General features: G+C 43.7%; 1 protein-coding gene across 4 annotated transcripts in view; it reads right to left on the bottom strand.

Annotated features, from left to right (window-relative positions):
- Positions 1 to 5,931: 5,931 nt before the first annotated feature.
- SUPT3H (SPT3 homolog, SAGA and STAGA complex component) overlaps positions 5,932 to 27,867 on the bottom strand; it is a 634,212-nt gene continuing 612,276 nt past the window's right edge. For all 4 annotated transcript variants that reach the window (XM_069728220.1, XM_069728221.1, XM_069728222.1 and 1 more), the window contains one exon: positions 5,932 to 6,805. In XM_069728220.1, the coding sequence (XP_069584321.1) occupies positions 6,764 to 6,805 (42 nt within the window). In that variant the 3' untranslated portion in view covers positions 5,932 to 6,763. The remainder of the gene's footprint in view (positions 6,806 to 27,867) is intronic.

Here is a 27,867-nt window from a genome sequence, read left to right as displayed (position 1 = left end):
TGCCAAGTTTATCTTCTACACTTCACAGCTGAGGGGCGCTTCCTGTGTGATTTGTTTACTATAAGTACTGGGGAACAACGTAAGTAACTTTAGAGCGACCTTGAGGAAGACGCCTTGAGCGTCGGTACGCGTGGGTCTGAGTACTCACACAGCTTCATTATTTTGACACGCTTGCTGGCTATGGTTATTGGCATAGGTTACCGCACTAGGGCTAGGTAAGACCCCTTTAACCATCCCTTGGAGGTGGATGTAGTGGGATTAGTGTCTGTATATCTAGTTTCTTCCCTACCCACCTTTACTTGGGCATTAGTTCTTATATGGTACCAGGCTCCTAGACCTTTTTTTGGAGTGTATATATGGGGTGGGTAAGAACTGTCAGTAATAGGTGTGTTCTTATGCCTAATTATGGTAAAATTCTAGATTAAGCTGTGTGGGATATTGGCATATTTGCAGTATTGATGCTATATATTGTATTCATGGACCCTTTATGTCCTTTCTGTTTTTAGATGTTTTTCAATGTTTTGTTTGCGTTGTTCTTTGAATAAAAGATTTATTATATTGCTATAACATGTTGTGGTGATCCCAATTTCTGTGCATACGCTTGCTCTTCTTGTTGTATTATACTGTTTGTTGGTATGCATATGGTGATCCCCCCCTTTATATTGTAAGATTTGATGGTGCCCGCTCATACACAAGTACTTAGAGATTTAGTTTGCAACTGGTTCCTTTAGCTGGTTTTCTTGAGCGGAGGCACGTCGGGTTACTTATACTCATTTGTGTACATTGGAAATATTAATGATGGATTTGAGTGCCAGAGAGGCCGCTTGGCGCAATCAGGAGGTGGACATTTTTGGCCAGGTGACATCGGGGAATGCAGCAGGTCTGCCTAGGGATGAGGGCTTCGAGGGTTTAACCTCAGAGATTACGTATTTGCATAAAAATCTAACAAAAACGTGGTGGAATGTCAAGATGTTAGAGAGCTATAAGAAACAGAACATTACACCTAGGGGTCTTAGGGTACAAATATTTCCCGCTAGGGAAGTAGATGCAGACTTTAAGGGTGCATGGGAAAAAGGTCTTCAGAGTTGCTCCCATATTCTTCTAGATCTACTCATTGCACATGATTACCAATTACTAGCCAAATTGAAGGATGAGATTAGGAACAAGGAGGGTAAGTTAGAGGAATTTGATAAAAAGGATAAAGTCATCCCCTTTAAAGAGAATCTCAAGGTGGTTATAGAAAAGTTTGAGAAGGATATCATTAGAAGAAGGACAAATTCCATAGAGATAGAACGGATTATGCAGAGGGCAAGGCCTTCAGATGGACTCACCAGGGGAATAAGAGGATGGCCAACAAAAGACGTTTTGCTCAGGATGTGAGTGTTGGCAATGCAACTCAGGAAGTGGTTTCGAGTGATTTTTTGTCCACCGACACCAGCGACCGAGAAAGCGGCACAGACGCGGGAGAAGGAAGCACTATAGGTCGGAAAAAACGGAATGGCAGGAACAGAGACTGGTCGCCGAGTCTCAAGAGGGTCACTCGGTACAATCGCAGGCGGTAGGAAGTGCCGCGACCCCAGAGGGTGAGTTGAATATTATAAACCTATCCTCGTATACCCTAACCACAGTTGAAAGGAAACTGCTCTCCAGGGGCCTATCGTTTTCCCCATGAGTGTTTTGGACAAGTTTGAGCTTACTAAAGATCTGTATTTATTTTGTCGACAGTTGACCTTCAAGATGCTCTATCAGAACCCTGAATCATTGAATGGACTAACAGACATGGACCGACAGCTATTACGGGATCTCACGGACTTACTAGAGGAAAATGAGAGCCAACGAGGTAGGCGGAAGTTTGAGGGTAGGCTGCCTTCTCAGGCAACTCCATCCTTCTCATTGTTTCCTGCCATTCAAATTTTCTTCGAAAAAGCCAGTAAGGACATCCAGGATTTGAGGCTGGACAGACTAGGTCAGAACAATCTATCGAGGGAGGAAAAATGGGCACTCAAGGGATTGAGGTCCAATGAGACCTTCGAGATCAAGGAGGCGGATAAGGGGGGCAACATAGTGCTGTGGCTGAAAGAGATGTATTGTAGAGAGGCAAGGAGACAACTTGACAATACGCAGCACTATGTTGCCCTGCCCTCCGACCCAACCCCTGTTTTTAAGGCCAGCCTGGATGGATTACTAAATCGCGCCTTTGACCAGGGCATCATCAGTAAAAAAGAACTTGATTTCCTGATGGTGAAGCACCCGGTGGTTCCGACCTTTTATATGTTACCAAAAATACATAAATCCTTGTCGGAGCCACCGGGGAGGCCCATCGTGTCGGGAATTGGTGGACTGTATGAGAAGTCCTGTATTTATTTAGACTTTTTCTTGCAGCCTGCTGTGTTAAAGCTGGACTCGTATATACGGGACTCGTCATTCCTCATCCAGCAGCTGGACTCCCTGGTGATACCCAACGACACCATCCTGGCCACTCTTGATGTGGAGGCGTTGTACACCAGCATTAATCATGACCTAGGTATTGCCGCTGTGGGTTATTACCTGGATAAATACACTACGGGGAGCAGGGGTCATGACTCATTTGTTCTGGACCTTCTCAGGATTATTTTGGAAAAGAACTATTTTATCTTTGATAGGGTCCATTACAAACAGGTGTCTGGTACAGCCATGGGGGCGAGATGTGCGCCCCCCTATGCAAACCTTTTTATGGGTTGGTGGGAGGAGACCCAGGTGTATAAGAACTGTGATTACCGGGAGCACGTCCTGAAGTGGTACCGCTTTATTGACGACATTATAATCTTGTGGACAGGTACAGCGGAAACCCTGGAAGCGTTCGTCAGAGAGCTGAACACCAACCATTGTGGCATAAGGTTGACATCATGCCAGCCCGGTAAGGCTGTGGACTTCCTAGATCTAAGGATTATGATTGATGATCATCGGATCACCACGACTCTCTTCCGCAAAAAGACGGCCACGAATAACATCTTACATTATTCCAGCTTTCACCCATGCCATCTACGTAATAGTATCCCTAAGGGTCAATTCCTGCGTGCCAGGAGGAACTGTAGCACTATGACATGCTTCCAGGAACAATCGAAACTACTCACTAAACGTTTCCAGGAACGAGGTTATCCACGAAGAGTGGTTTCGAGAGCATATGAATTCTCCCAACAGAGATCAAGGGATGAAGTCCTTGGGACAACGGAAAAGCAACGGGAACCAACTGAGTCTGATAACAAGGTTTAACAACCAGTGGAAGGACGTGTACCGTATAATGGAATCCAATTGGGGGATCCTACTCAGCGATACGAGACTGAGGACTATTGTCCCGAACAAACCCAGAATGGTAGCAAGATGAGCACAGAATCTGAAGGATTGCCTGACCAGGAGCCATTTTAGGCGTCCCACGACCAGACTGAATACAGGTAAAACCATCATCGGGTCTTATCCCTGTGGGAGATGTTCAATTTGCCCCTTTATGTTGGCTGATGAGGGGACCTCTATTCCATCCCTACCGTTTCGAGTTAAATCAAAATCCTATTTTAACTGTCACACTAGGAATCTGGTTTATGCCCTGTTTTGTGGCTGCCAGAAAGTCTACGTTGGGCAGACCACCCAAGAGCTGCGTCGGAGGGTGCAACAGCATATCTCGAACATCACCACGGCCAAGGGTGATAGGGAAAAAGGGAAGCAGATTACTTCTGTGGCCACACATTTTTTAGAACATCACAAGGGTAGCCACAGGAGCCTCCGTGTTATGGGTCTTGAGGGGGTCACCCCTAGTATTCGGGGGGTACAGCTGACTGATGAGCTATTGAGAAAAGAATCCCGGTTGATTTTTGAACTGAAGAGCTTGGCCCCGGTCGGCCTGAATGAGGAGCTTTTGTACACGGGCTTCTACAAAAAGCTATAGGTGGGTTCATCTATTGTCTCTTTGTGGTGCCCGATGTATACAGAGGCTTATCTCTGGTTTCTTTTACAGGTGTAACAGGTTGTTTCATCCACCAGTGCCAAACTGACTTGATACAGCAAAACCCTTGATTTCGACCCCCTCTGGGCACTATCGGGACAGAAAATCTCAGAATCGGAAATCGGCTTCGGAGGAATGGAAGCTCACAATTCCCAGACCCGAGGAAGAGACTGGAGTCATTTTTCCCCAAAAAACCGAAAAAAATCTTTTAAAAAATCTTTTGAACATCTAACTATTGGACTGTCTTCGGGTGGCCTGGTTCCCGGCCCCTCTCTTTCCTGGGATTCTACCAATTCGGACTAGTGTATTTTTTGTATTTTTGTATGTCTTTTTGTTTACTCTCTGAGTATCAGGTCCTGGTGAGATCTGACACGTCGTGGTTGGTCGTGTTCATGTCTCTTGGTCCAACCTAAGTGCTTAGATCCGTCTTTTTCACTAGTATTTCTCACCTCATTGAGCATGCACTACCCTGCCCCTTTACATATTTTGGTTTGGGGGCAGAAGTTTGTGCATGCATCGTGGGTGAGATTGAACATTATTTCTTGTTGACTAATAGCCCAAATAGGTGATATATTCTGTCATAATGTAATATAGTCCCTCCCTCGTACCAGCATTTCTTGGTGGGCTTGGTTATGTATGTCTGTGTGGGTGTCTGTGCCTTGGCCAGGGTTGATATTTGCTGGCGTGTATGGGATACTTCAACTTGTGTGTTATATGTGGTTTAGAGGTGTTATAACGGTGGATGGGATAAAATGGGCCCCTGCTTTGTGCGTAATGGGGTAATTACCCTTGCAGCCAAATATGGGCTTTGTGGTGGGACATGTGGAATCCAGTGATGGATCCTCATCTGATCCACACTCGTGGTATGGTGTGAAACCCTATTGGGATTCGATATAGACATATATATCTCTTTTTTTGTATATATATCGCCATGCCGTTGGATGCCGGTTATGTGGGGAGATTATTCCTAAATCCTGAGCGCGTGCGCAACCTGTGGTTATTTCAAATTTGCAAAAATCCCCCTCCAGTGGGGTGGGAGGGTTGCGCGTGTGCCCAGGAACTGTACCGATAGTGTGACACTTGTATAAGGTGTCACTACCTGGATAAATCACGGCCGGCAAGCGCGGGTGGTCTCCATGGCAACCTCATCTGAATCGGAGGGGTACTGCGCATGTCAGGTTTATTGCGCACAGCCCTCTGGGTCCTCTTCCATTCAGCGCCTGCGCAGTCTATCGGCCAGGACGCCGGTTTGAACCCCCGACGCCGCCATGCCACTTCACAGCTGAGGGGCGCTTCCTGTGTGATTTGTTTACTATAAGTACTGGGGAACAACGTAAGTAACTTCAGAGCGACCTTGAGGAAGACGCCTTGAGCGTCGGTACGCGTGGCTCTGAGTACCCACACAGCTTCATTATTTTGACACGCTTGCTGGCTATGGTTATTGGCATAGGTTACCGCACTAGGGCTAGGTAAGACCCCTTTAACCATCCCTTGGAGGTGGATGTAGTGGGATTAGTGTCTGTATATCTAGTTTCTTCCCTAAACCTTTACTTGGGCATTAGTTCTTATATGGTACCAGGCTCCTAGACCTTTTTTTGGAGTGTATATATGGGGTGGGTAAGAACTGTCAGTAATAGGTGTGTTCTTATGCCTAATTATGGTAAAATTCTAGATTAAGCTGTGTGGGATATTGGCATATTTGCAGTATTGATGCTATATATTGTATTCATGGACCCTTTATGTCCTTTCTGTTTTTAGATGTTTTTAAATGTTTTGTTTGCGTTGTTCTTTGAATAAAAGATTTATTATATTGCTATAACATGTTGTGGTGATCCCAATTTCTGTGCATACGCTTGCTCTTCTTGTTGTATTATACTGTTTGTTGGTATGCATATGGTGATCCCCCCCTTTATATTGTAAGATTTGATGGTGCCCGCTCATACACAAGTACTCAATGATTGAATATAAATTTATTAGAGAGAAAAAAGAACATGCAAAAAACACAGAACTGTGCCATACCTGAAAGATACAAAACCAAATTTAACAGTCTTATTAGTTTTCGATCTAAAAAAACATAAACAAGAAAACATTAGGTTCAGCAGCTCCACAGCGAGGATCCATCGTCTCCATGTATGATCACACTGACGGATGTAAACGCATGTAAGCAGAGTACAAGCCATGGGAACTGTGCTGCGTGGACATGATATTGATGCACGACACTCCAGCCTATGTATGAGATCCTAAGGACTGTTCTGGACATCAGTAATTGCTGACAACAGGGAACAATAGCTGATATACTAGTACACAGCAAGAGAACTAAAGAACATTAAGGGCCCCCCCTTTAAATGTGCTGCAAAAATAAGAATTAGTCGAGCAGTTTTTGGGCGCTCTGATGTGACACATGACACCTGAAAGTACTAAATCTATTTCCTGCACAGAATGGAAACCAGAGCATTCCCTTCTCCAGGCGGTCTATGTAAACAGGCTCAACCCGGCAGAAAGGATGACAGCGCGTTTCGCATCCGTGGGCAGATGATGGCAGTGTGCTTTGTGATGTGCATTCTCCTCCACCTACACACAAAGCCCCCAAACATCCTGCCGGTAATGAGCTCAATGCTCCAAACTAGTAAACAAGCGTGAAGATTGAGGGGGCTGAAAACGAGACATCCAGCCAGTGCACAGTCACAACAAGCGGCCCACTCACTCCGGGGATCTGGCTCTTCCTTCTTCCATGGAGGCATCACCTTAATGTAACCTTCTTGTTTTCCCTTTTCCTTTCCGGATTTATTAACAGGCTAAAAATGGCATCCCGTTCCTGCGGTAGGCGCTCTGCAAAGAGAGGGGGCAAAAAAAGAGACAATGTGAAAGAGATGACAACATAGATCGAGTGGGCCCTTCTATTAATAACATGTGGTCTGTATCACGTGGGAGGCCACATCACTTATATGCTGATGGTGTAGGCATCACTGACACGAGTGAGCGCCACCGCAGCTACACACATCAGATTAGGAATTTAGCCCCTAAGAAGGGACCCATCGCGGTTCCTTAGAAATCTATTTTAGAAAATTACCTTTATTACATCTCTGTATTGTGCCATTCCTCTGTTATTCCTCCTGGAAATGTACAAATAAATTGACAACTAGGTGTTACTATCTGGAGGCGTGTCCCTACATAGTGTGACACTGTCTAGTGATGACCACGTCAGGCTGTGTAGGGACATGCCTCATTGACAAAGCTGTATATTAACCCCTTCATGACATGAGCAGTACATGTACTGCTCATATCGTGTCTCCCCCTTTGATGTGGGCTCCGGCGGTGAGCCCACATCAAAGTCGCGACATCTCAGCTGTTTTGTACAGCTGACATGTGCGCGCAATAGCGGTGGGTGAAATCGCTATTCACCCGCCGCTATTAACCTGTTAAATGCCGCTGTCAAACACAGACAGCGGCATTTAACTACCGCATCCGGCCGGGCGGCCGGATATGACGTCATCGCCGACCCCCGTCACATGATCGGGGTCGGCAATGCATCAGGAAGGTAACCATAGAGGTCCTTGAGACCTCTATGGTTACTGATGCAGGTCTGCTGTGAGCGCCCCCCTGTGGTCGGCGCTCACAGCACACCTGCATTTCTGCTGCTATGTACCAGAGCCGATCAGGCTATGCCAGCTTCTAGCCTCCCATGGAGGCTATTGAAGCATGGCACAAGTAAAAAAAAAATGTGTTTAAAAATATGAAAAAAATATAAAAAATATAAAAGTTTAAATCACCCCCCTTTCGCCCCATCCTAAATAAAACAATTAAAAAAAAAAACAAACCTACACGTATTTGGTATCGCCGTGTTCAGAATCGCCCGATCTATCAATTAAAAAAAAGCATTAACCTGATCGCTAAACGGCGTAGCGAGAAAAAAATCCGAAACGCCAGAATTACGTTTTTTGGTCGCCGCGACATTGCATTAAAATGCAATAACGGGCGAGCAAAAGAACGTATCTGCGCAAAAATGGTATCATTAAAAACATCAGCTCGGCACGCAAAAAATAAGCCCTCACCCGACCCCAGATCACGAAAAATGGAGACGTTACGGGTATCGGAAAATGGCACTTTTTTTTTTTTTTTTAGCAAAGTTTGGAATTTTTTTTCACCACTTAGATAACAAATAACCTAGTCATGTTAGGTGTCTATGAACTCGTAATGACCTAGAGAATCATAGTGGCAGGTTAGTTTTAGCATTTAGTGAACCTAGCAAAAAAGCCAAACAAAAAACAAGTGTGGGATTGCACTTTTTTTGCAATTTCACCGCACTTGGAATTTTTTTCCCGTTTTCTAGTAAAAGACATGGTAAAACCAATGGTGTCTTTCAAAAGTACAACTTGTCCCGCAAAAAATAAGCCCTCACATGACCATATTGACGGAAAAATAAAAAAGTTATGGCTCAGGGAAGGAGGGGAGCGAAAAACGAAAACGCAAAAATGAAAAAGGGCCGCGACTTGAAGGTTTATACTGATCCAAGTGGAATAACATCACTAGTGACACGAGTGAGCACCACCGCAGATACACACATCAGATTAGGAACTTTAGCCTTTAAGAAGAGACCCATCACGGTTCCTAAGAAATCATTTTAGAAAATTACTTGTATTCCCCAGGAAATAAAAATTCTGGGACACCTTTTATTACATCTCTGTTGTGCCATTCCTCTGTTATTCCTCCTGGAAATGTACAAATAAATGGACAACTAGGTGTTACAAGTTGGAGGCGTGTCCTTACAAAGTGTGACTGTCCAATCGGTGATGACAATGTCCGAGTGTGTAGGGACACACCCTATTGACAAATCTGTACATTAATTTATACTGGTCCAAGTTGAATAACAGAGGAATGGTAGAACACAGAAAGTCAGGAAAAAAACTGACAGCTCCACTTTAGCCCATTGCTAGCCATTTTGTATTTTTGGAGATTTTTCTTTTGTTATCTCATCTTTTCACCAAGATGATTTGTGGTTTTGTCATCAATTATTTTAACATGGAATGTAATGAAAATGGAAAAAAAAATCTGTGCAGTGAAACTGAAAATAAAATATGAGGAAAAAGTTGTGGGCATTCCCTGTAATGTGTGCGGGAAAAGGGTGAAAAGATGAGCTGTGATATTGCATATTGTGAATGGTGGACCCTGTGTTATATACTGTATATAGAGGTGTTATCAGACATTGCACAGGAGGAGGAGGAGAAGGTGAGCTGTGATATTGCATACTATGCATGGTGGATGCTGTTATCTACTGTATATGGAGGTGTTATCAGTAATTGTACAGGAGGAGGATGAGGAGGTAAGCTATGAGATCGCATATTGTGAATGGCAGACCCGGTGTTATCTACTGCATATAGAGGTGTTATCGGTTATTGACCAAACAAGGCAAGTCTTTATTGTTCAACCACCAAAACTCCTTTGCATACTAGACCAATGCCCTTCCCCCATAACCTCCCTCTCCAACATCACTGAAGGGGAGCTTATTTGTCTCCTCTCCAAATCACACCTTACCACTTGTGCACTAGACCCCATCCCATCCCATCTCCTCCCCAACCTCACCACCACACTTATCCCATCCCTTACCCATCTCTTCAACCTATCACTAACTTCTGGTACTTTCCCTTTTTGCTTTCAAACATGCCAAAATCACACCTATCCTTAAAAAGCCAACCCTCGACCCAAACGCTATGTCCAGCTATCGCCCCATATCGCTGCTCTCATTCGCTTCCAAACTCCTGGAGCAGCACGTCCATGCTGAACTTTCCTCCCACCTCTCATCTAACTTGCTCTTTGACAATCTACAATCTGGTTTCCGTCCCCACCATACCACTGAGACTGCCCTGACCAAAATCACTAACGACCTACTTACAGCCAAAGCTAACAGACAATACCCTATACTCCGTCTAGTCCTGTCCTCTGCTTTCAACACAGTTGACCACTGGCTACTACTACAGATCCTCTCCTCCTTTGGCATCAAAGACCTAGCCCTATCCTGGATCTCCTCATACCTTTCCAACCGCACAATCATCGTCTCCCACTCCCACACCACCTCCTCATCCCACCCTCTCTCTGTTAGAGTCCCCCAAGGCTCTGATCTAGGACCCCTACTCTTCTCAATCTATACCCTTGGCCTGGGACAACTCAAAGTTCCATGACTTCCAGTACCACCTTTATGCTGATGACACTCAGATCTACCTCTCTGGCCCAGACGTCACCTCTCTGCTGTCCAGAATCCCGGAGTGTCTATCAGCCATATCCTCCTCCTTCTCCTCTTGCTTCCTCAAACTCAACGTGGACAAATCTTAACTCTTCATTTGTCCTCCATCTCACAGATCTTCCTTACCTAATCTATCACAATAAATGACATCACACTTTCCCCCGTACCAGAATACCAGAAGTCCGCTGCCTCGGAGTAACCCTTGACTCTACCCTGTCCTTCAAACCGCACATCAAAGCTCTCTACCTCCTGTCACCCCCAGCTCAAAAATATTTCCAGAATCCGTTCTTTCCTCAACCCTCAATCTACTAAAATGTTTGTGCATGACCTCATCACCCACCTCAACTACTGCAACATCCTTTTCTGTGGCAACCCTGCTAACACTCTCGCATCTCTCCAGTCCATTCTTAACTTTGAAACTCATCAAAGAGAATGAAGACTTCCTAGACAGAACAGAAGCATCTCTACTGGTCACAGAAGGTGAAAAAAGTGTCAGAGAACCTCCAAAAGCAGATGAGTGGAAGAATGTGACCAAAAGAAGCAAGAAGACCATGGAGAAATCACCAACCACACAACTGAAGAACCGATATCAAATCTTTGTAGAGGATGAAGATGGCACACCTAAGGATGAAGCAATACCAGCAAGCAAAAAAGAAAAGGGCACACAGCAACAAGTGACAGCAAAAAGTACAGCCAAGACAGCAAAAAGTACAGCCAAGAAGCAACGAAGAGTGGTGGTGGTGGGAGACTCACTACTGAGAGGCACAGAAGCAGCCATCTGCAGACCGGACATAACCGCAAGAGAAGTATGCTGCCTTCCAGGTGCGATGATCAAGGATGTGACCGATAGGATACCAAAGCTCTTCAGCTCCAAGCACGTCCACCCATTTCTTCTGATACATGTTGGCACCAATGACACGGCAAGGAAAGACCTACCGACAATCTGCAAGGACTTTGAAGAGTTGGGGAAGAAAGTAAAGGAACTGGATGCACAGGTATTTTTTTCTTCTATCCTTCCAGTAGACGGGCATGGCACCAGGAGATGGAACAGGATCCTTGATGCGAACAACTGGCTAAGACGATGGTGCAGACAACAAGGATTCGGATTCCTGGACCACGGTGTGAATTACTTGTACGATGGACTCCTCGCCAGAGATGGACTACACCTCAACAAACCTGGGAAACACACATTCGCCAGAAGACTCGCTACACTCATCAGGAGGGCGTTAAACTAGAAGAAGAGGGGACGGGAAGAAAAACAGACTCGAACAAAGAAGACCCAGGAAAACATACTCAGAAGGGAGGTAAGAACATTTCTAAAACAATCCACAGCGAGGAGATTGGAACAAAACAAAATCCTCTAAACTGCATGCTCGCAAACGCCAGAAGCCTGACAAACAAGATGGAAGAACTAGAAGCAGAAATATCTACAGGTAACTTTGACATAGTGGGAATAACCGAGACATGGGTAGATGATAGCTATGACTGGGCAGTTAACTTACAGGGTTACAGTCTGTTTAGAAAGGATCGTAAAAATCGGAGAGGAGGAGGGGTTTGTCTCTATGTAAAGTCTTGTCTAAAGTCCACTTTAACGGAGGATATTAGCGAAGGGAATGAGGATGTCGAGTCCATATGGGTCGAAATTCATGGAGGGAAAAATGGTAACAAAATTCTCATTGGGGTCTGTTACAAACCCCCAAATATAACAGAAACCATGGAAAGTCTACTTCTAAAGCAGATAGATGAAGCTGCAACCCATAATGAGGTCCTGGTTATGGGGGACTTTAACTACCCGGATATTAACTGGGAAACAGAAACCTGTGAAACCCATAAAGGCAACAGGTTTCTGCTAATAACCAAGAAAAATTATCTTTCACAATTGGTGCAGAATCCAACCAGAGGAGCAGCACTTTTAGACCTAATACTATCTAATAGACCTGACAGAATAACAAATCTGCAGGTGGTCGGGCATCTAGGAAATAGCGACCACAATATTGTACAGTTTCACCTGTCTTTCACTAGGGGGACTTGTCAGGGAGTCACAAAAACACTGAACTTTAGGAAGGCAAAGTTTGACCAGCTTAGAGATGCCCTTAATCTGGTAGACTGGGACAATATCCTCAGAAATAAGAATACAGATAATAAATGGGAAATGTTTAAGAACATCCTAAATAGGCAGTGTAAGCGGTTTATACCTTGTGGGAATAAAAGGACTAGAAATAGGAAAAACCCAATGTGGCTAAACAAAGAGGTAAGACAGGCAATTAACAGTAAAAAGAAAGCATTTGCACTACTAAAGCAGGATGGCACCATTGAAGCTCTAAAAAACTATAGGGAGAAAAATACTTTATCTAAAAAACGAATTAAAGCTGCCAAAAAGGAAACAGAGAAGCACATTGCTAAGGAGAGTAAAACTAATCCCAAACTGTTCTTCAACTATATCAATAGTAAAAGAATAAAAACTGAAAATGTAGGCCCCTTAAAAAATAGTGAGGAAAGAATGGTTGTAGATGACGAGGAAAAAGCTAACATATTAAACACCTTCTTCTCTACGGTATTCACGGTGGAAAATGAAATGCTAGGTGAAATCCCAAGAAACAATGAAAACCCTATATTAAGGGTCACCAATCTAACCCAAGAAGAGGTGCGAAACCGGCTAAATAAGATTAAAATAGATAAATCTCCGGGTCCGGATGGCATACACCCACGAGTACTAAGAGAACTAAGTAATGTAATAGATAAACCATTATTTCTTACTTTTAGGGACTCTATAGCGACGGGGTCTGTTCTGCAGGACTGGCGCATAGCAAATGTGGTGCCAATATTCAAAAAGGGCTCTAAAAGTGAACCTGGAAATTATAGGCCAGTAAGTCTAACCTCTATTGTTGGTAAAATATTTGAAGGGTTTCTGAGGGATGTTATTCTGGATTATCTCAATGAGAATAACTGTTTAACTCCATATCAGCATGGGTTTATGAGAAATTGCTCCTGTCAAACCAATCTAATCAGTTTTTATGAAGAGGTAAGCTATAGGCTGGACCACGGTGAGTCATTGGACGTGGTATATCTCGATTTTTCCAAAGCGTTTGATACCGTGCCGCACAAGAGGTTGGTACACAAAATGAGAATGCTTGGTCTGGGGGAAATTGTGTGTAAATGGGTTAGTAACTGGCTTAGTGATAGAAAGCAGAGGGTGGTTATAAATGGTATAGTCTCTAACTGGGTCGCTGTGACCAGTGGGGTACCGCAGGGGTCAGTATTGGGACCTGTTCTCTTCAACATATTCATTAATGATCTGGTAGAAGGTTTACACAGTAAAATATCGATATTTGCAGATGATACAAAACTATGTAAAGCAGTTAATACAAGAGAAGATAGTGTTCTGCTACAGATGGATCTGGATAAGTTGGAAACTTGGGCTGAAAGGTGGCAGATGAGGTTTAACAATGATAAATGTAAGGTTATACACATGGGAAGAGGGAATCAATATCACCATTACACACTGAACGGGAAACCACTGGGTAAATCTGACAGGGAGAAGGACTTGGGGATCCTAGTTAATGATAAACTTACCTGGAGCAGCCAGTGCCAGGCAGCAGCTGCCAAGGCAAACAGGATCATGGGATGCATTAAAAGAGGTCTGGATACACATGATGAGAGCATTATACTGCCTCTGTACAAATCCCTAGTTAGACCGCACATGGAGTACTGTGTCCAGTTTTGGGCACCGGTGCTCAGGAAGGATATAATGGAACTAGAGAGAGTACAAAGGAGGGCAACAAAATTAATAAAGGGGATGGGAGAACTACAATACCCAGATAGATTAGCGAAATTAGGATTATTTAGTCTAGAAAAAAGACGACTGAGGGGCGATCTAATAACCATGTATAAGTATATAAGGGGACAATACAAATATCTCGCTGAGGATCTGTTTATACCAAGGAAGGTGACGGGCACAAGGGGGCATTCTTTGCGTCTGGAGGAGAGAAGGTTTTTCCACCAACATAGAAGAGGATTCTTTACTGTTAGGGCAGTGAGAATCTGGAATTGCTTGCCTGAGGAGGTGGTGATGGCGAACTCAGTCGAGGGGTTCAAGAGAGGCCTGGATGTCTTCCTGGAGCAGAACAATATTGTATCATACAATTATTAGGTTCTGTAGAAGGACGTAGATCTGGGTATTTATTATGATGGAATATAGGCTGAACTGGATGGACAAATGTCTTTTTTCGGCCTTACTAACTATGTTACTATGTTACTATGTTACCATTACACACTGAACGGGAAACCACTGGGTAAATCTGACAGGGAGAAGGACTTGGGGATCCTAGTTAATGATAAACTTACCTGGAGCAGCCAGTGCCAGGCAGCAGCTGCCAAGGCAAACAGGATCATGGGGTGCATTAAAAGAGGTCTGGATACACATGATGAGAGCATTATACTGCCTCTGTACAAATCCCTAGCTAGACCGCACATGGAGTACTGTGTCCAGTTTTGGGCACCGGTGCTCAGGAAGGATATAATGGAACTAGAGAGAGTATAAAGGAGGGCAACAAAATTAATAAAGGGGATGGGAGAACTACAATACCCAGATAGATTAGCGAAATTAGGATTATTTAGTCTAGAAAAAAGACGACTGAGGGGCGATCTAATAACCATGTATAAGTATATAAGGGGACAATACAAATATCTCGCTGAGGATCTGTTTATACCAAAGAAGGTGACGGGCACAAGGGGGCATTCTTTGCGTCTGGAGGAGAGAAGGTTTTTCCACCAACATAGAAGAGGATTCTTTACAGTTAGGGCAGTGAGAATCTGGAATTGCTTGCCTGAGGAGGTGGTGATAGCGAACTCAGTCGAGGGGTTCAAGAGAGGCCTGGATGTCTTCCTGGAGCAGAACAATATTGTATGATACAATTATTAGGTTCTGTAGAAGGACGTAGATCTGGGGATTTATTATGATGGAATATAGGCTGATCTGGATGGACAAATGTCTTTTTTCGGCCTTACTAACTATGTTACTATGTTACTAACTCTGCTGCCCAATTAATCCACCTCTCTCCTCGCTACTCCTCCACTTCTCCCCTCTGCAAATCTCTTCACTGGCTCCCATTCCCTCAGCGTATCCAGTTCAAATTACTAATACTGACAAACAAAGCCATCCATAACCTGTCTCCTCCATATATCTCTGAACTAATCTCCCGATATCTTCCCTCACGTAATCTCCGATCCTCCCAAGAACTCCTTCGCTCCTCACCTAATAGCCTCCAAGACTTCTCCAGAATATCCCCCATCCTTTGGAATTCTATGCCCCACCACGTCCAACTATCAACCACATTCGGATCTTTCAGACGGAACCTGACAAGCCATCTCTTCAAGAAAGCTTACAGCCTGCAATGACCCCGATGCCTCCTCACCACTACTGGAGCTACCGCCTCACCAACACCAGAGCTGCCGCAACCCCCCAACCTACTGTCTCTTTCCCCACCATCCTGTAGATTGTAAGCCCGCAAGGGCAGGGTAATCTCCATTCTGTATCACTCTGTCCTTGTTAGTTTGTTTACTGTAAGTGATATATGTAATTTGTATGTAACCCCTTCTCATGTACAGCACCATGGAATCAATGGTGCTATATAAATAATAATAAAAATAATAATAATCAGGCATTGTACAGGAGGAGGAGGTGAGCTGTGACAACACCTATTGTGAGTGGTGTTATATACTGTATGTAGAGGTGTTTTTGGTCATTGTACAGGAGGGGGAGGAGGTGAGCTGTGAACTCCCATCCTCACTACCAGTCAACAATGTTATACACTAGGTGGACATCACAAAAAACAGTGAACTAAAATCAGCAGCTTTTTGAGCCCAGTCCAGCTTGATTAACTTATGCAAGTGCAAATCCATTCAAAAATATGGAATTGATGTTCCATGTAAAACCCACTGAAAAGATTAGGAGGCACTCCGTCGACTTGGAGAAAGGTTTAATCTCCAGAGGATACAAGAACTATTAGGGTAATCCGTGGAATAGTCGACCTCAGGAGCTGGTCACAGCAGAAACATTCGATGGTTTCATAAAATGGCTTAGGCTGGTTTCACATTTGTGGTTGTGTCCCCAGCATTTGTGCCGAAATTTTACGCATGCGTCGTGTATTCCTATCTTTAACATTAGGGATGCAGGGGTCTGCGATTGGTTGCATTTTGTCGCGTTTGACGACGCATGCATCGTTTCGTCGTCTGCGGTTTGGCGTGGTAAATGCTACATGTAGTAATTTTAGAGGCATCAATCTGCTGCCTAGAAACGTATGCGGTTGTTAGCGGAAGGAATGCAGAAAAAAAACGCATTACGGTCTATGTGAACGCATGCAACGCATGCGTTGCACCACAGGAAAACATGTCTAGACACAAAAGACCCCACATACAAACTGATAAGAGGAGGGAGTGGACATTAGCAGGTCACTATACAGCAGACTGGGAAGCAGACCAGACAGAGGGAAGCACCTTGGAGGAAACAAGACTCTGAACAATGTGAGTATATCAAAGCCAATGCCTTTATTTTCTGTTTTCTGTCTCTATATGTCCTAATTTCTGTCATTTTTTTTTCTTTCTGCATGCATGAGAATGTCTTCTTCTGAGGAGAAGCAACGGCCTGGGCCTGCACAAGGGGAAAATGTCAGTGAAGTGAGTACTCACCTCAGCAGAGTCGGTATTTTCAGCAGACAGTGGCGGCATATCCACCTGTGCCAACACTGTCACGCTTGACCTCAATGCCAAGCTCTGCTGCATACCACTGCACGGCCACCTTCATTCCAAGCACTGCCGGACACCACTACAGCACCATCACCATGCCGAGTGCTGCTGGACAGCCCACTGCCACCACCATGATAACTGCTGCTCCTGCTTGGACCTGCTCCACTGCCTCCACCATGCAGCAGCAGGACCAGGCATGGCCTTCCGCTCCACCACCACCACAATGCAGCAGGACCCTGGCATGGCCTTCCGCTCCACCACCACCACGATGCAGCAGGACCAGGCATGGCCTTCCGCTCCACCACCACCACAATGCAGCAGGACCCTGGCATGGCCTTCCGCTCCACCACCACCACGATGCAGCAGGACCCTGGCATGGCCTTCCGCTCCACCACCACGATGCAGCAGGACCCAGGCATGGCATTCCCCACCACCATGCAGCAGCAGAACCCAGGCATGGCCTTCCCCACCACCATGCAGCAGCAGGACTCTGGCATGGCTGTCCGCTCTATGAGCACAATGCAGCAGCCGTACCCTGACAGGTCGCCCACCACGAACAGGCTGCAACAAATGAGTCCACCAAGGCTCCCTAGACTTATATGTAGATCCAAAAAAGGGAAAAAAAATAAAAAGCAGCGAACCATCTGTATTCCTCTCCCCTCACCTCCCAATCTGTCTGTAATGTCAGGTTTGTCTCACCCTTCCAGTGTGTCTCAGCCCTCACGTGTCAAGCCCCATCTCCGAACTCCCAGACCCCACTACTTTAATTTTCCCTTCTCCTGCCACCCCTGCGTTGTCCACACTTAGCCAGCCTTCACAGCTACACCCCCCCAATTCCATCACTCTACCCCAAGCAGGCGCAGTTAAAAATTTTTTGGGTTAAAAAAATAAATAATAATGTTTTTTGCCCCCAATAATGTTTGGTTATGTATTTCACCGCCGGCAACACACACCGTGCGCCTATTAAAACACTGTGCCGCACACTATATTTTTTTGCCAACTCACAGCTCCAGTAGTTATTGGGCACAAGACTTCAGCTTTGTGTGTTTGATATAGAGATATGAGGTGGCAAAAAATAAATATAACTTGTATTTTCTCCATAATCTCTTCAGTCTGATTAATCTGTGTTGCAGACTGAAGAGAAAATGGCGGTAATACAAAGCAGAACTATACTCAACAGGTTATGTGTCATAAATAGTAAGTTCATGATGCACAAAACTCTGCGTCTTGAACTCATTATTTATGACACCTGACCTGGTGAGTAGAGAACTGCCTTGTTTAACCTCCATTTTTTTTCAGTGTACGTAATCTATTTCACACAAACCGAAGAGACGATGGAGGTCATACAAGGCATATCTATACTCACCTGAACATGTGTCAGAAATAGTGAATTCATGAGGCTGTTACTTGTGTATCATGAATTCATTTTTTATGACACCTGACTTGATGAGTGTAGATCTGCTTTGTAGTATACCTCCATCGTCTCTTCAGTCTGCGTCCAATAGATACTACAGAACAGAATCAGGACGTAATGACATCAACAACCTTACCACTAACAACATAAGTGGTTTTTAGAGGAAATACATGGGAGACTCGATCAAGATATCAAAACATGAAGTTTATTAACAAAAAATATTAGTAACATTTAAAACATAACTGGTACAGACCCAAACCCAACAGGACATTTTACACAATATTGTCTTGCCATGCCACACGTCCAATATAAGAATCAAAAGAGGCAGCAAATTGGTCCCGCATGTGGCCAACTTCAACAAATGAACGCATCGGGTGATCCTGGTAATCTGGCAATGGGTTTGCAACTGGTTTATCCAGTTCAATGTTGGGTCGCTCCTTAGCCATTATGTAATTGTGGAGAACCACACAGGCTTTGACCACCTCATCGACTGTCTCCATTTTTAGATTAATGGCTGTCCCAAGAATGCGTCATTTTGAGACTAGAATCCCAAAGGTACACTCTACTGTTCTTTGGACCCTGGTCAGTCTGTAGCTATAAATCCTTTTAGTGTGGTTCAAGTCCCGATTGGAACATGGCTTCAGTAGGTTTTCACACATCTGAAAGGCCTCATCCCCAACCATAACAAATGGCATCGGTGGGCCTTGAGTGTTGGGGAGAGGTCGTGGCAGTGGAAAATTAAAATTTTTTGCCATACACACGTCGGCCTATATCCGAGTTCTTGAAAGTCTGTGAGTCACTGCCACGGCCAAAAGCTCCAATGTCCACGGCGATGAAGCGACAGTCCGCATCTTCTATTGCCATGAGCACAACAGAAAAATATTTTTTGTAGTTGAAGTACTCCGATCCAGTTCTGGCGGGTTTGATAATGCATATGTGCTTTCCATCCACTGCTCCCAAACAGTTGGGGAAATGAACTCCAGAATTTTTCTGCAATTTCAATCCACATGTTCTCCATGGGTAGGGGTATAAACTCATCCCGGAGAACATTCCACAAAGCCAGGCAGGTGTGCACAACTATTCCAGACAGGGTGGAAATTCCAAGCCGCTACTGAAAGTGGAAGGATGATAAGCTCTCTCCGGTTGCCAAAAATCTGAAATAAAATAAAAAAATAAAATTACACTCAATTCCATTTATGGTGGTGTTTAGCATAAACATAAAGACAAAGGAAAATACAAATACAGTATTACATGGCAGACCAACAATAATTATGACTGGCATTTGTTTAGAATTATTACGTACTTTAATGTAACCAGGAGACGTTCCTCTGCTGGAATCGCTCTACGGAGCTGGGTGTCCTGTCTCCGGATGGCTCCTTGGACACGACCAAGCAAATCCCGGAACGAGTCTTGAGACATCCTGGTATATTCTGGGAATTTGTCCGGGTTGGCATTAAGCTCGCCATATAGCGTGTGATAGGCTCCACGGCTCTTCCGGAGTTCAATAATGGGGTGTCTCTAAAAATGCCTACGCCGTGTCTTTCTCAGTCGTTCTCTATTTCTTTGTTGCTCCCAAGCAAACGCACAGGCAAGAAACAGCTTGATGCTTAAATCCAGGTTGAAATAAAAGCTCTCCATGCGAAGATCCATCATGACACAGGATACAGTAGCAAACTGTTAATATTGCAGCAATCCAAGGGTCTATATATAGATATCCCATAATACACGCCCAATGTAGTCCCATTGGCGGTGTCTGGTTATCTAGATTTTTATCCTGTTAAATTTTCCACCATGCGCACAGAAAACGAAAACGCATGCAAAACGCATGAAAAAGCGTGTAAATGCCGCGTTTTTTTAACCGCATGCGTTAACTTATGCGTCTAAACGCTGCATTTGTACGTGTTTGTATGCGGTTTTTCGTGCATTTGAGGTTGCGGATTAAACGCTGTGGATTGCAACGCAAATGTGAAACTAGCCTTAGATGCTTTTTTGGAAGAAAATAAATTATGTAAATGTGTAAAGTACTTCACTGAATTTTTGGTCCAGTTTGTTGACAGCTAGGACTAGGAGGGAAAGGTTAGTTCTTTTGTGGCGGACTGGATTGTGCATTGTGGGTTTGCACATCCACATTCCTTTTTTTTATTACCCATCACTAGGTTCGTAATCGTTGAGAGTGGAACACCCCTTTAATAAGGAAACATTGAATATTGCTGTGGCCCATACTAAGCGCTGAATATTGGCACTTGAATAACATGGCGCCACATAACCGGCGATGGCTCCTGCTCTCTCGGGTTTATATAAACAATATAACGCAGCATCTCGTGGCTCTTCCTCCAACCACACAATTCCGATTCCATGTCTTCTATTTCAAGGAGGGAAAACAAGGTTTCTCTCCAAGACAAAAATTGATTTCCTTTCTTTTTTTTTTTTGTTCCTTCCTATCTATGCAAGTGAAAACAAATGTCTATAAACTCACAGGTTAAAAAAGGGTTAAACACGTAATACCTTATTATTATTTAGGGTAGCTTTGAATGCTATATATGGCACTTTATAAGTTAATTAGGTAGAGTTTTGTCCAATACCGGTTTCAGCACATGGACAATCACTGATCATTATTATACCCCTGCCATTTTTAACAATTATCACTGGACGAACCAGGCAATATGAAGTAGTACCTGAAGAAGAATGGAATAGCAGAATTGGATGTGCTGGATGGCCCAGTGGTACAGCAGAGCTGGATATGTCGAGAGGCACACTTGAAAAAGAAAGGAACCCAGCGGCATGATAGCAGTGAGGATATCAAACTAACTGAACATTCAAGTGGCAAGCTACCACCTGAGCCAGCCTAAAAACCAAAAGACTACGATACTAGAGGTGCGTCATGGGTTACACCATGGTAACCCAATGTCTACATGACCAGAGAGAGCCCTTCGCCAGAGGAAGAGGATGGAGAACCCGGCGCTGGTGCTGGGACAGGTGAATAAGACTAAGAATGAGTGAACTGTTTTCCTGGAAGACCAAAAGGAGAACATTAATTACTAGATGCTCAGGGTCCAAAATATTTTTTAGTTCTCGGATTACTGGGGTATTGTAAACAATTAACAAGAAAATACATAGGTTTCAGCAGGAATTTGCTCTGGCAAAAAATTATGACATTGTATTATTTTCATACATATTGGTCCCACCACTGGAGATGATTGTGAAGCCCATCTTCCATCTATACACAGTCTTAAATCTTTGCTTTGACCACTGTATACAGAAGATGTCGTCAATAGGTCCTAAAAACTTCCTTTTGAATCATCCCAAAAGAAATGGCCCCTTGTGACAAGTGATTGACTCCAAAGAGGAGAGCTCAGACCCAAATCCAGAATAACTGCTGCCCCGTGGAGTCGGCAGACACTACAGAAGACGAGCGCTCTAAGAATAATACATGAATATTGAATGTTTACATAAGGATTTTCTATGGTTTCGCCTCAATATCATAAAGGGAAACATATGTCTGTTGGGTTTACGTGAGGTCTCCGCATTGGACACTATTGAGTTACTTGGTATCACCTGCGCTATGGTTTCTGCCAGGAAGCCCACATAGAAGCCCGTCCTGTAGGAACTTAAATTATAATACACAAGATTTATGTCTCAATTTATTTTAACACCTTTTCTTAATCTGGAAATCAGTTGCTCCCAATGGCAACATTCGAGCCTGAGATTCAGCAGTCTTCTCCAGTTTATACTTGGTCGAGTAACCAGAGAAAGTTTGGATTCCGGATGGGTGGTCCTCCTGCTTTTGTTTTGGAAAGTTTTTTTGGCAAACAGATGAAAATAAAATGGCGGAGTGGGCTTGTGGGATATCAAATAAAACAGGCTTCCAACAGGAGCTGTAAATTGTACAATTACCGGGAGGAGGTAGGTGCACATGTGCAAAGCTCTCCGTTTCTAATGTGATTTATATTTTTACTGCTCATGAGATTTGGAACACCTACTTCTGCCAGGAAATTCTCCTCTAAAATTATCACATTAAAAAAAGCTTAAATATCCAAGGCATCAATATATACAGAAACACAGGGCTACCTGTTATAAAACCTTTAAGACTTGATTCGCGGTTGGCAAAAGGACTCAACTATCGGTTGTCCTCCATGACTTCGATGAACAGTTGCCTTAGATTGTAGGATCTAGATTCAGATATTCTCGCAATCATGAAACTACTGTAGTGTGATACCAGAATTTAGACCTTTATTTTTTTTTTTAGAAATGTAGATTTCTGAATTTCCACAGTTCAGTCTAATTAATAGTGTTGCTCAATGTTTTTCCAGTTATTGTGCCATCCTTTTCCATAGGCTATGTATGGTATCGCAGCTTACCGCCATTATAACCAAATACCACACAGCCTACATACTCCAGACTCTTATTCAACCTTAAGCACCAGTGCTTGATTTGCACTTGGAATGACTAAACACCTTCCAATCAACTTGTTTTCCATCTATTTTCATCCTCCTCTTCCTTGATTTACATTTTTGGCTTTAGAGACACAGAATGGTGAAAATTGATGGAAAACAAGTAGGCGAGAAGAAGTACTGAAATGCTCAGCATGTCAAGGCTTTACTGGGCACCGGTGATTGGTGTGACGAGCGATTTCACGCTGACCGATTTCCTTATATGCCAAACTAAGGCGCTACTTGAGTCTTGTTTAGAATGTGCCAATTATAAAAGTAAACAAGAATAATAAGCTTTTTTTTAATTGCCATTTACTTGTGGGGAGAATTTGTGGGGGATAACATACCATCTAGTGGTCTGTTAGGAGTCATATAGTGTATGGGAAGCTTTTAGGGCAATCATACTGTGTTGGGGTGCTGTGGGGGGCTCTTTTACATTATATTGAGAGCTGTGGGGGCATAATACTGGATGAGGCATTTTAGAAGCCATTATACTGTGTGCAGGGTGGTGTGGGGTCATCAAAATGTGTTGATGAGCTGCTCTTGAAGCAATCATTGTGTAAGAGGAGTTGTGGGGGCATCATACTGTATGAGGATCCTCATACTTTGAGAAAACCATCATTCTGTGTTGGAGGCTATCACACTGTGTGAGGGGGCTTTGGGGTCCATCATACTGCATGGGGGACTGTGGGGAATAAAACTGTGTCGCCGCTAATAGGACAATCATACTGTGTTGGTGTGTTATTATACTTTGTATTGGGAGCTGTAGGGACATCGTACTGGTGCAGGGTGGTGTGGGGCCACAAAATGTGTGGGAGGCTCTAGAGGCCATCATATTGTATATGGGGAGGTGTGGGGTCATAATGCTGTGTAAGGATGATCATACTGTGGTGGGGGATCTGTGGGGTCCATAATACTGTGTGAGGAGCTGTGGAGTCATTCAATACTGAGTGAAGAGCTATTTTCATTGATAACGTTTCGTTTCAGGGAGGGAGCAGAGACTATGAAAGTGACCGCAGCCTCTGTCTCCTGCCTGATGGTGCTTTGAGTATCCCAGCATGCATTGGGGATACTCAAACGAATCGTCATCAGACACGATAAAATAGCAGTTACATAGTGTAGTTAGGGAGAGGTAGGGAATTTTTAAAGCAAGTAGATTAGAAAACAGCTTAGATTATGGGACTAAATAGATAGGGAAAAATGATTTGCCTTTGGAACACCCCTTTAATATTAATATTGAGTCAAATTAATTTCAGCCCATTGATTCGGCCCTCCACAACAGTCATGTTCATGAAAATGAACTGCCTATCACTGCTATATACGACTCTTAAGTAGGAAAACCATTTAAAGGACGTTACAAGATTTCTTCTCTTTGTTTTTCCTTGTTTTTACAGTACACTTTTTGTAATTTTCTTTTACATGAATTGCAATAAAGATTTTTTTTTCACTCGTTTTCTGAGTTTGTGGACCTTTTAGATTCGTAAATTAAAATTTGAGATTTTTTTCTGTAGATCGGCTTTTCAATTTTTAATTCGGCCTTGTAAAAAAAGCCAAGGTATTCTCCAAAAAAGCGAGACTTTCGAGGGTTTTGGCTGCTTTCCCACTAGATTCTAAGTTTACTATAATTTCACTTCCATTCATTGTGTTCATTGAAGTCATGGTTTGTTCTCATTCTTCTGTTTTTCTTACTGTTCTTCACCTGACCCAACGTGGCTCACATTTATCATAACGCTATACATGTAATTAATACAATAACGATCTTCATCTAGTGACATCTCAACCACGTGATAATGAGTCACTCTGTGTTACAAAACACATGGTGATAATGCGTCAACTTCAGTAATATCGAAATTCACAATAAAGACTTGTAGCATGAAAGCTTCTTCCGAAGATGAAAAGGCCGCTTCACTGTGTGTGGGCTACTGATCTAATTAGGGAAAATAAGGACAAATGTCATTCATTGAAATCAAAGAACGACGATGGCTGGTCCTGATTAGCCCACCCCAAGCACAAGCGGGTTACTGTGTGTCTGCGACGCACAACACTTCTCTCATCTTCATTCCAGATTCCATTGGATGGAACTTATCTGAGAAGATCGATAAAATCTGCTGCACACAGTGGTAAACATTACAGGACGTTACGAGAACACCAGTTCGGCAAAACCTGGTCTACAGAACACTAGGTAGAACATGCTGGAGGTTAGACAATCCCATAAAATAAACGTCTGGTAGGAAATAGAAATAACTTTTACAACATTATTAACTTCTTCCTCTTTGGAAGCCAAACTCCAGCGTTCTTCTCCTTCGTTTTAAACAGAACCCTTGGAAGCCATGTGGAATTGTTTGTATGGATTAACCACAATGACTTCTATTTCCAAAATTATTATTTTTTTTGTTATAGGGTTTCTATAATTTGGCGTATTGGATATAGCTGAACACTAAACATGCTCCAAATAAGTGACTCTGAAGTTACCCCTTGGTTAACAATCTTAGTAACAGGAAGAGACTGAGAATTTTTTTTTTCCAATTCATAATGGTCGAGTTGCATAAATGTATAAAAATGGTTTTATGATCATGTTATGGTTGTGGAAGATATTTTTGGTGGTGGTAGAAGCAGGACAAACACAGATGTGTCCTTTCTTACCTTTCCCTCTCGGGTCAAAATATCCCAAGATGAGTGTCATGAGATGACCAGCTTTGAAAGACAACATCATTTCGTGATACTCTGTTAGGAGATGTTCATGCTACAAGTGTCTCCACTTGGCCACTCCGAAGTTACGATGTGACTGGCAGCTGGTCCATGGTTTTGATTTTATATTGCGAGACATTGGAGTACTTAAAGAAAACCTTAAAATGCAGACTAAACTGAAGGCAGGATGTTCTAGAGTTGCCAGTGGCCCGCCTTTTATACTAGTCTTCCATGCAGCTTTTAAAAGTATGTTTTTCTCTGAAACGCCAAAGGATTTCAGAGTCAAACACATATGGCTGAAATCATACAGCCAGTGTCCGATACATGCTGCCTATGGATTGAGCAGTTGTCAGGTTCCCTTTAAATGTTACTACCAGTAAGTATATCAATATTATGTATACATATATATACATATATGGATTCACGCTTGGTAGTAGGCACTCACTTAGCACAGCCACAGGTCTTGGTGCAAAGCAAGGTAAGATTTTTTGTGGTTCTCTGCATTCAAAATTAAAATGCTTCCTCCAGCATAAGAATACAAAACATAGCAGCTTTCCATCAGTCCATTACATTTTATAAACCAAAGAGTCCTTTTGTCAGGGGAGGCACAGTAAATTAACACGGTTGTACTCCCACCACAGCACTGGCATTAGTTTTCGCAGGCAATGTCTATAAATCAACACTGGCTTCTCTTCAGCTCCACTATCACTGAGAAGTGTTCACCTTCCAGACAGCTCACATTTGCTGGTCGCTCAGTAACTCCAACACACAGACTGCTCAGCTTACCCCAGCTTACTGAACATAGCTAGCCAGGTGCAAGTATCAGGACTTTCACTGCTAGGATTTAACCCTGTTCTACTTGGCTTAGCTACATACCCCTCACACCTTGCCGAAAGCCAGTGGCTGGGCACCATCTGCGAAACCACAGTATCAACAGTGTGCCTCTTCTCAGAATATCTCCCAGTGGGACTCAGGAATCCTACAGAGCTTTAAATTCACCCGACCGCTCATGATTGATAACACGAGGGTACCCTAGTATCTGAGAAACTGCCCCTATTTTGGAGTACCATTTTCATGCTGTTTTTGGGAACATGACCAAGGTTTTGCTTTTGTGACTCCCGTAATGTTGGCTTCTGACTGGCCATCAAGCAAGGGGTATTGAAAGGGTCCCTATCTTGGGGGTTTTAGCAGGTTGTCATTACATAGGGGAAATGGCTTACTTTTCCCTAGTTGGTGTACTTTATAGTTTGACCTCTCCCACCCTTTCCAAAATCTCATAGAATTCCTGCCACTGGTAAGGAACTTGCTCTCCACTGCGGACACTAACGTAAGTACCTGATCTCTATGCCTAAATTGTCTCACTTGAGCAGACTGATTTTGCTGCCTGGCTTTTGCCCTTTGGGCCTTGAGGAGGTACTCTTTTACCTGGCTTCTCACTTTGGTTTAACGACACAACAGATCATTATGTCTGCACAATTGCAGAAAACAATTATCGGCTCCTGGGGAACACAATTTAACACTCTTACATTTTACAACTTACCTTTTACCTACCGTTAAGTCTTTGAGCTGGGCCGCCCAAAAGTTGTCTTGGGACTCCTGAAGGTCAGGAATAATGGCTTCCTCATCCTCCGTTCTAGCCAGTACAGTGAAAGGAAATTCACTGTTTATATGTGTGGCACACTGGACTACTGGGTGCTGCAGCTTTAATCCATAAGTTCCAGAACAGAGTAATAACTCATCAACAACATCATGCAACAAGTCCTTGACCACTTCTACTTTGTGGGGAATGGATCCATAGTCCGCGCGTAGGTTTACCTGGGCCATGGGATAGTTCTTGATATCTCCATGCATACACCTTACCTGCTTCCCAGGGACTAGCACCTGCGGAAGTGTGGCCTTACTAGGGTCACCAAACTCCCTGAGCCCAGGAGTCACATCACTTGGACATAGTTCACCATCACCTGGCACAGCTGAGGTCGCTTACCAGGATGTGGTACGTCATTGCACGCAGGGTGCGTAAATCAGGAGAAGATTCAACCTTCAGATCGGTCCAACAGTCCTGGGTTCAAGGAACAATGGGCTGATATATGCCCTGGAGGACCGACACTTCCAACAGACAATGCTATGAGATGTATTGCTTGAAGCTGACTCTGACCCACCTGGGACCTTGGGTGTCCCTCAATGTGGTTTGGTCCCTTTCTTTTGCATATCCCAGAAAGGTGACCTCAGGCATCATTGATTGCTCAGGAAGTTCTCCACTGACAAACTATTTCCATGAGGCTCACAAGGTCATCTGTATTCTGGCGCTCTCCTTGGACAATCCAGATTTCCACAGATTTAGGTAGGTAGTGGATAAATCCATCCACCACCAAACTTT

Source organism: Ranitomeya imitator, chromosome 5 (genome assembly GCF_032444005.1).
Source record: "Ranitomeya imitator isolate aRanImi1 chromosome 5, aRanImi1.pri, whole genome shotgun sequence".
Taxonomy (NCBI): Eukaryota; Metazoa; Chordata; class Amphibia; order Anura; family Dendrobatidae; genus Ranitomeya; species Ranitomeya imitator.
Note: the sequence above shows the minus strand (reverse complement) of the source record. Positions and strands in the feature narration are given on the sequence as shown.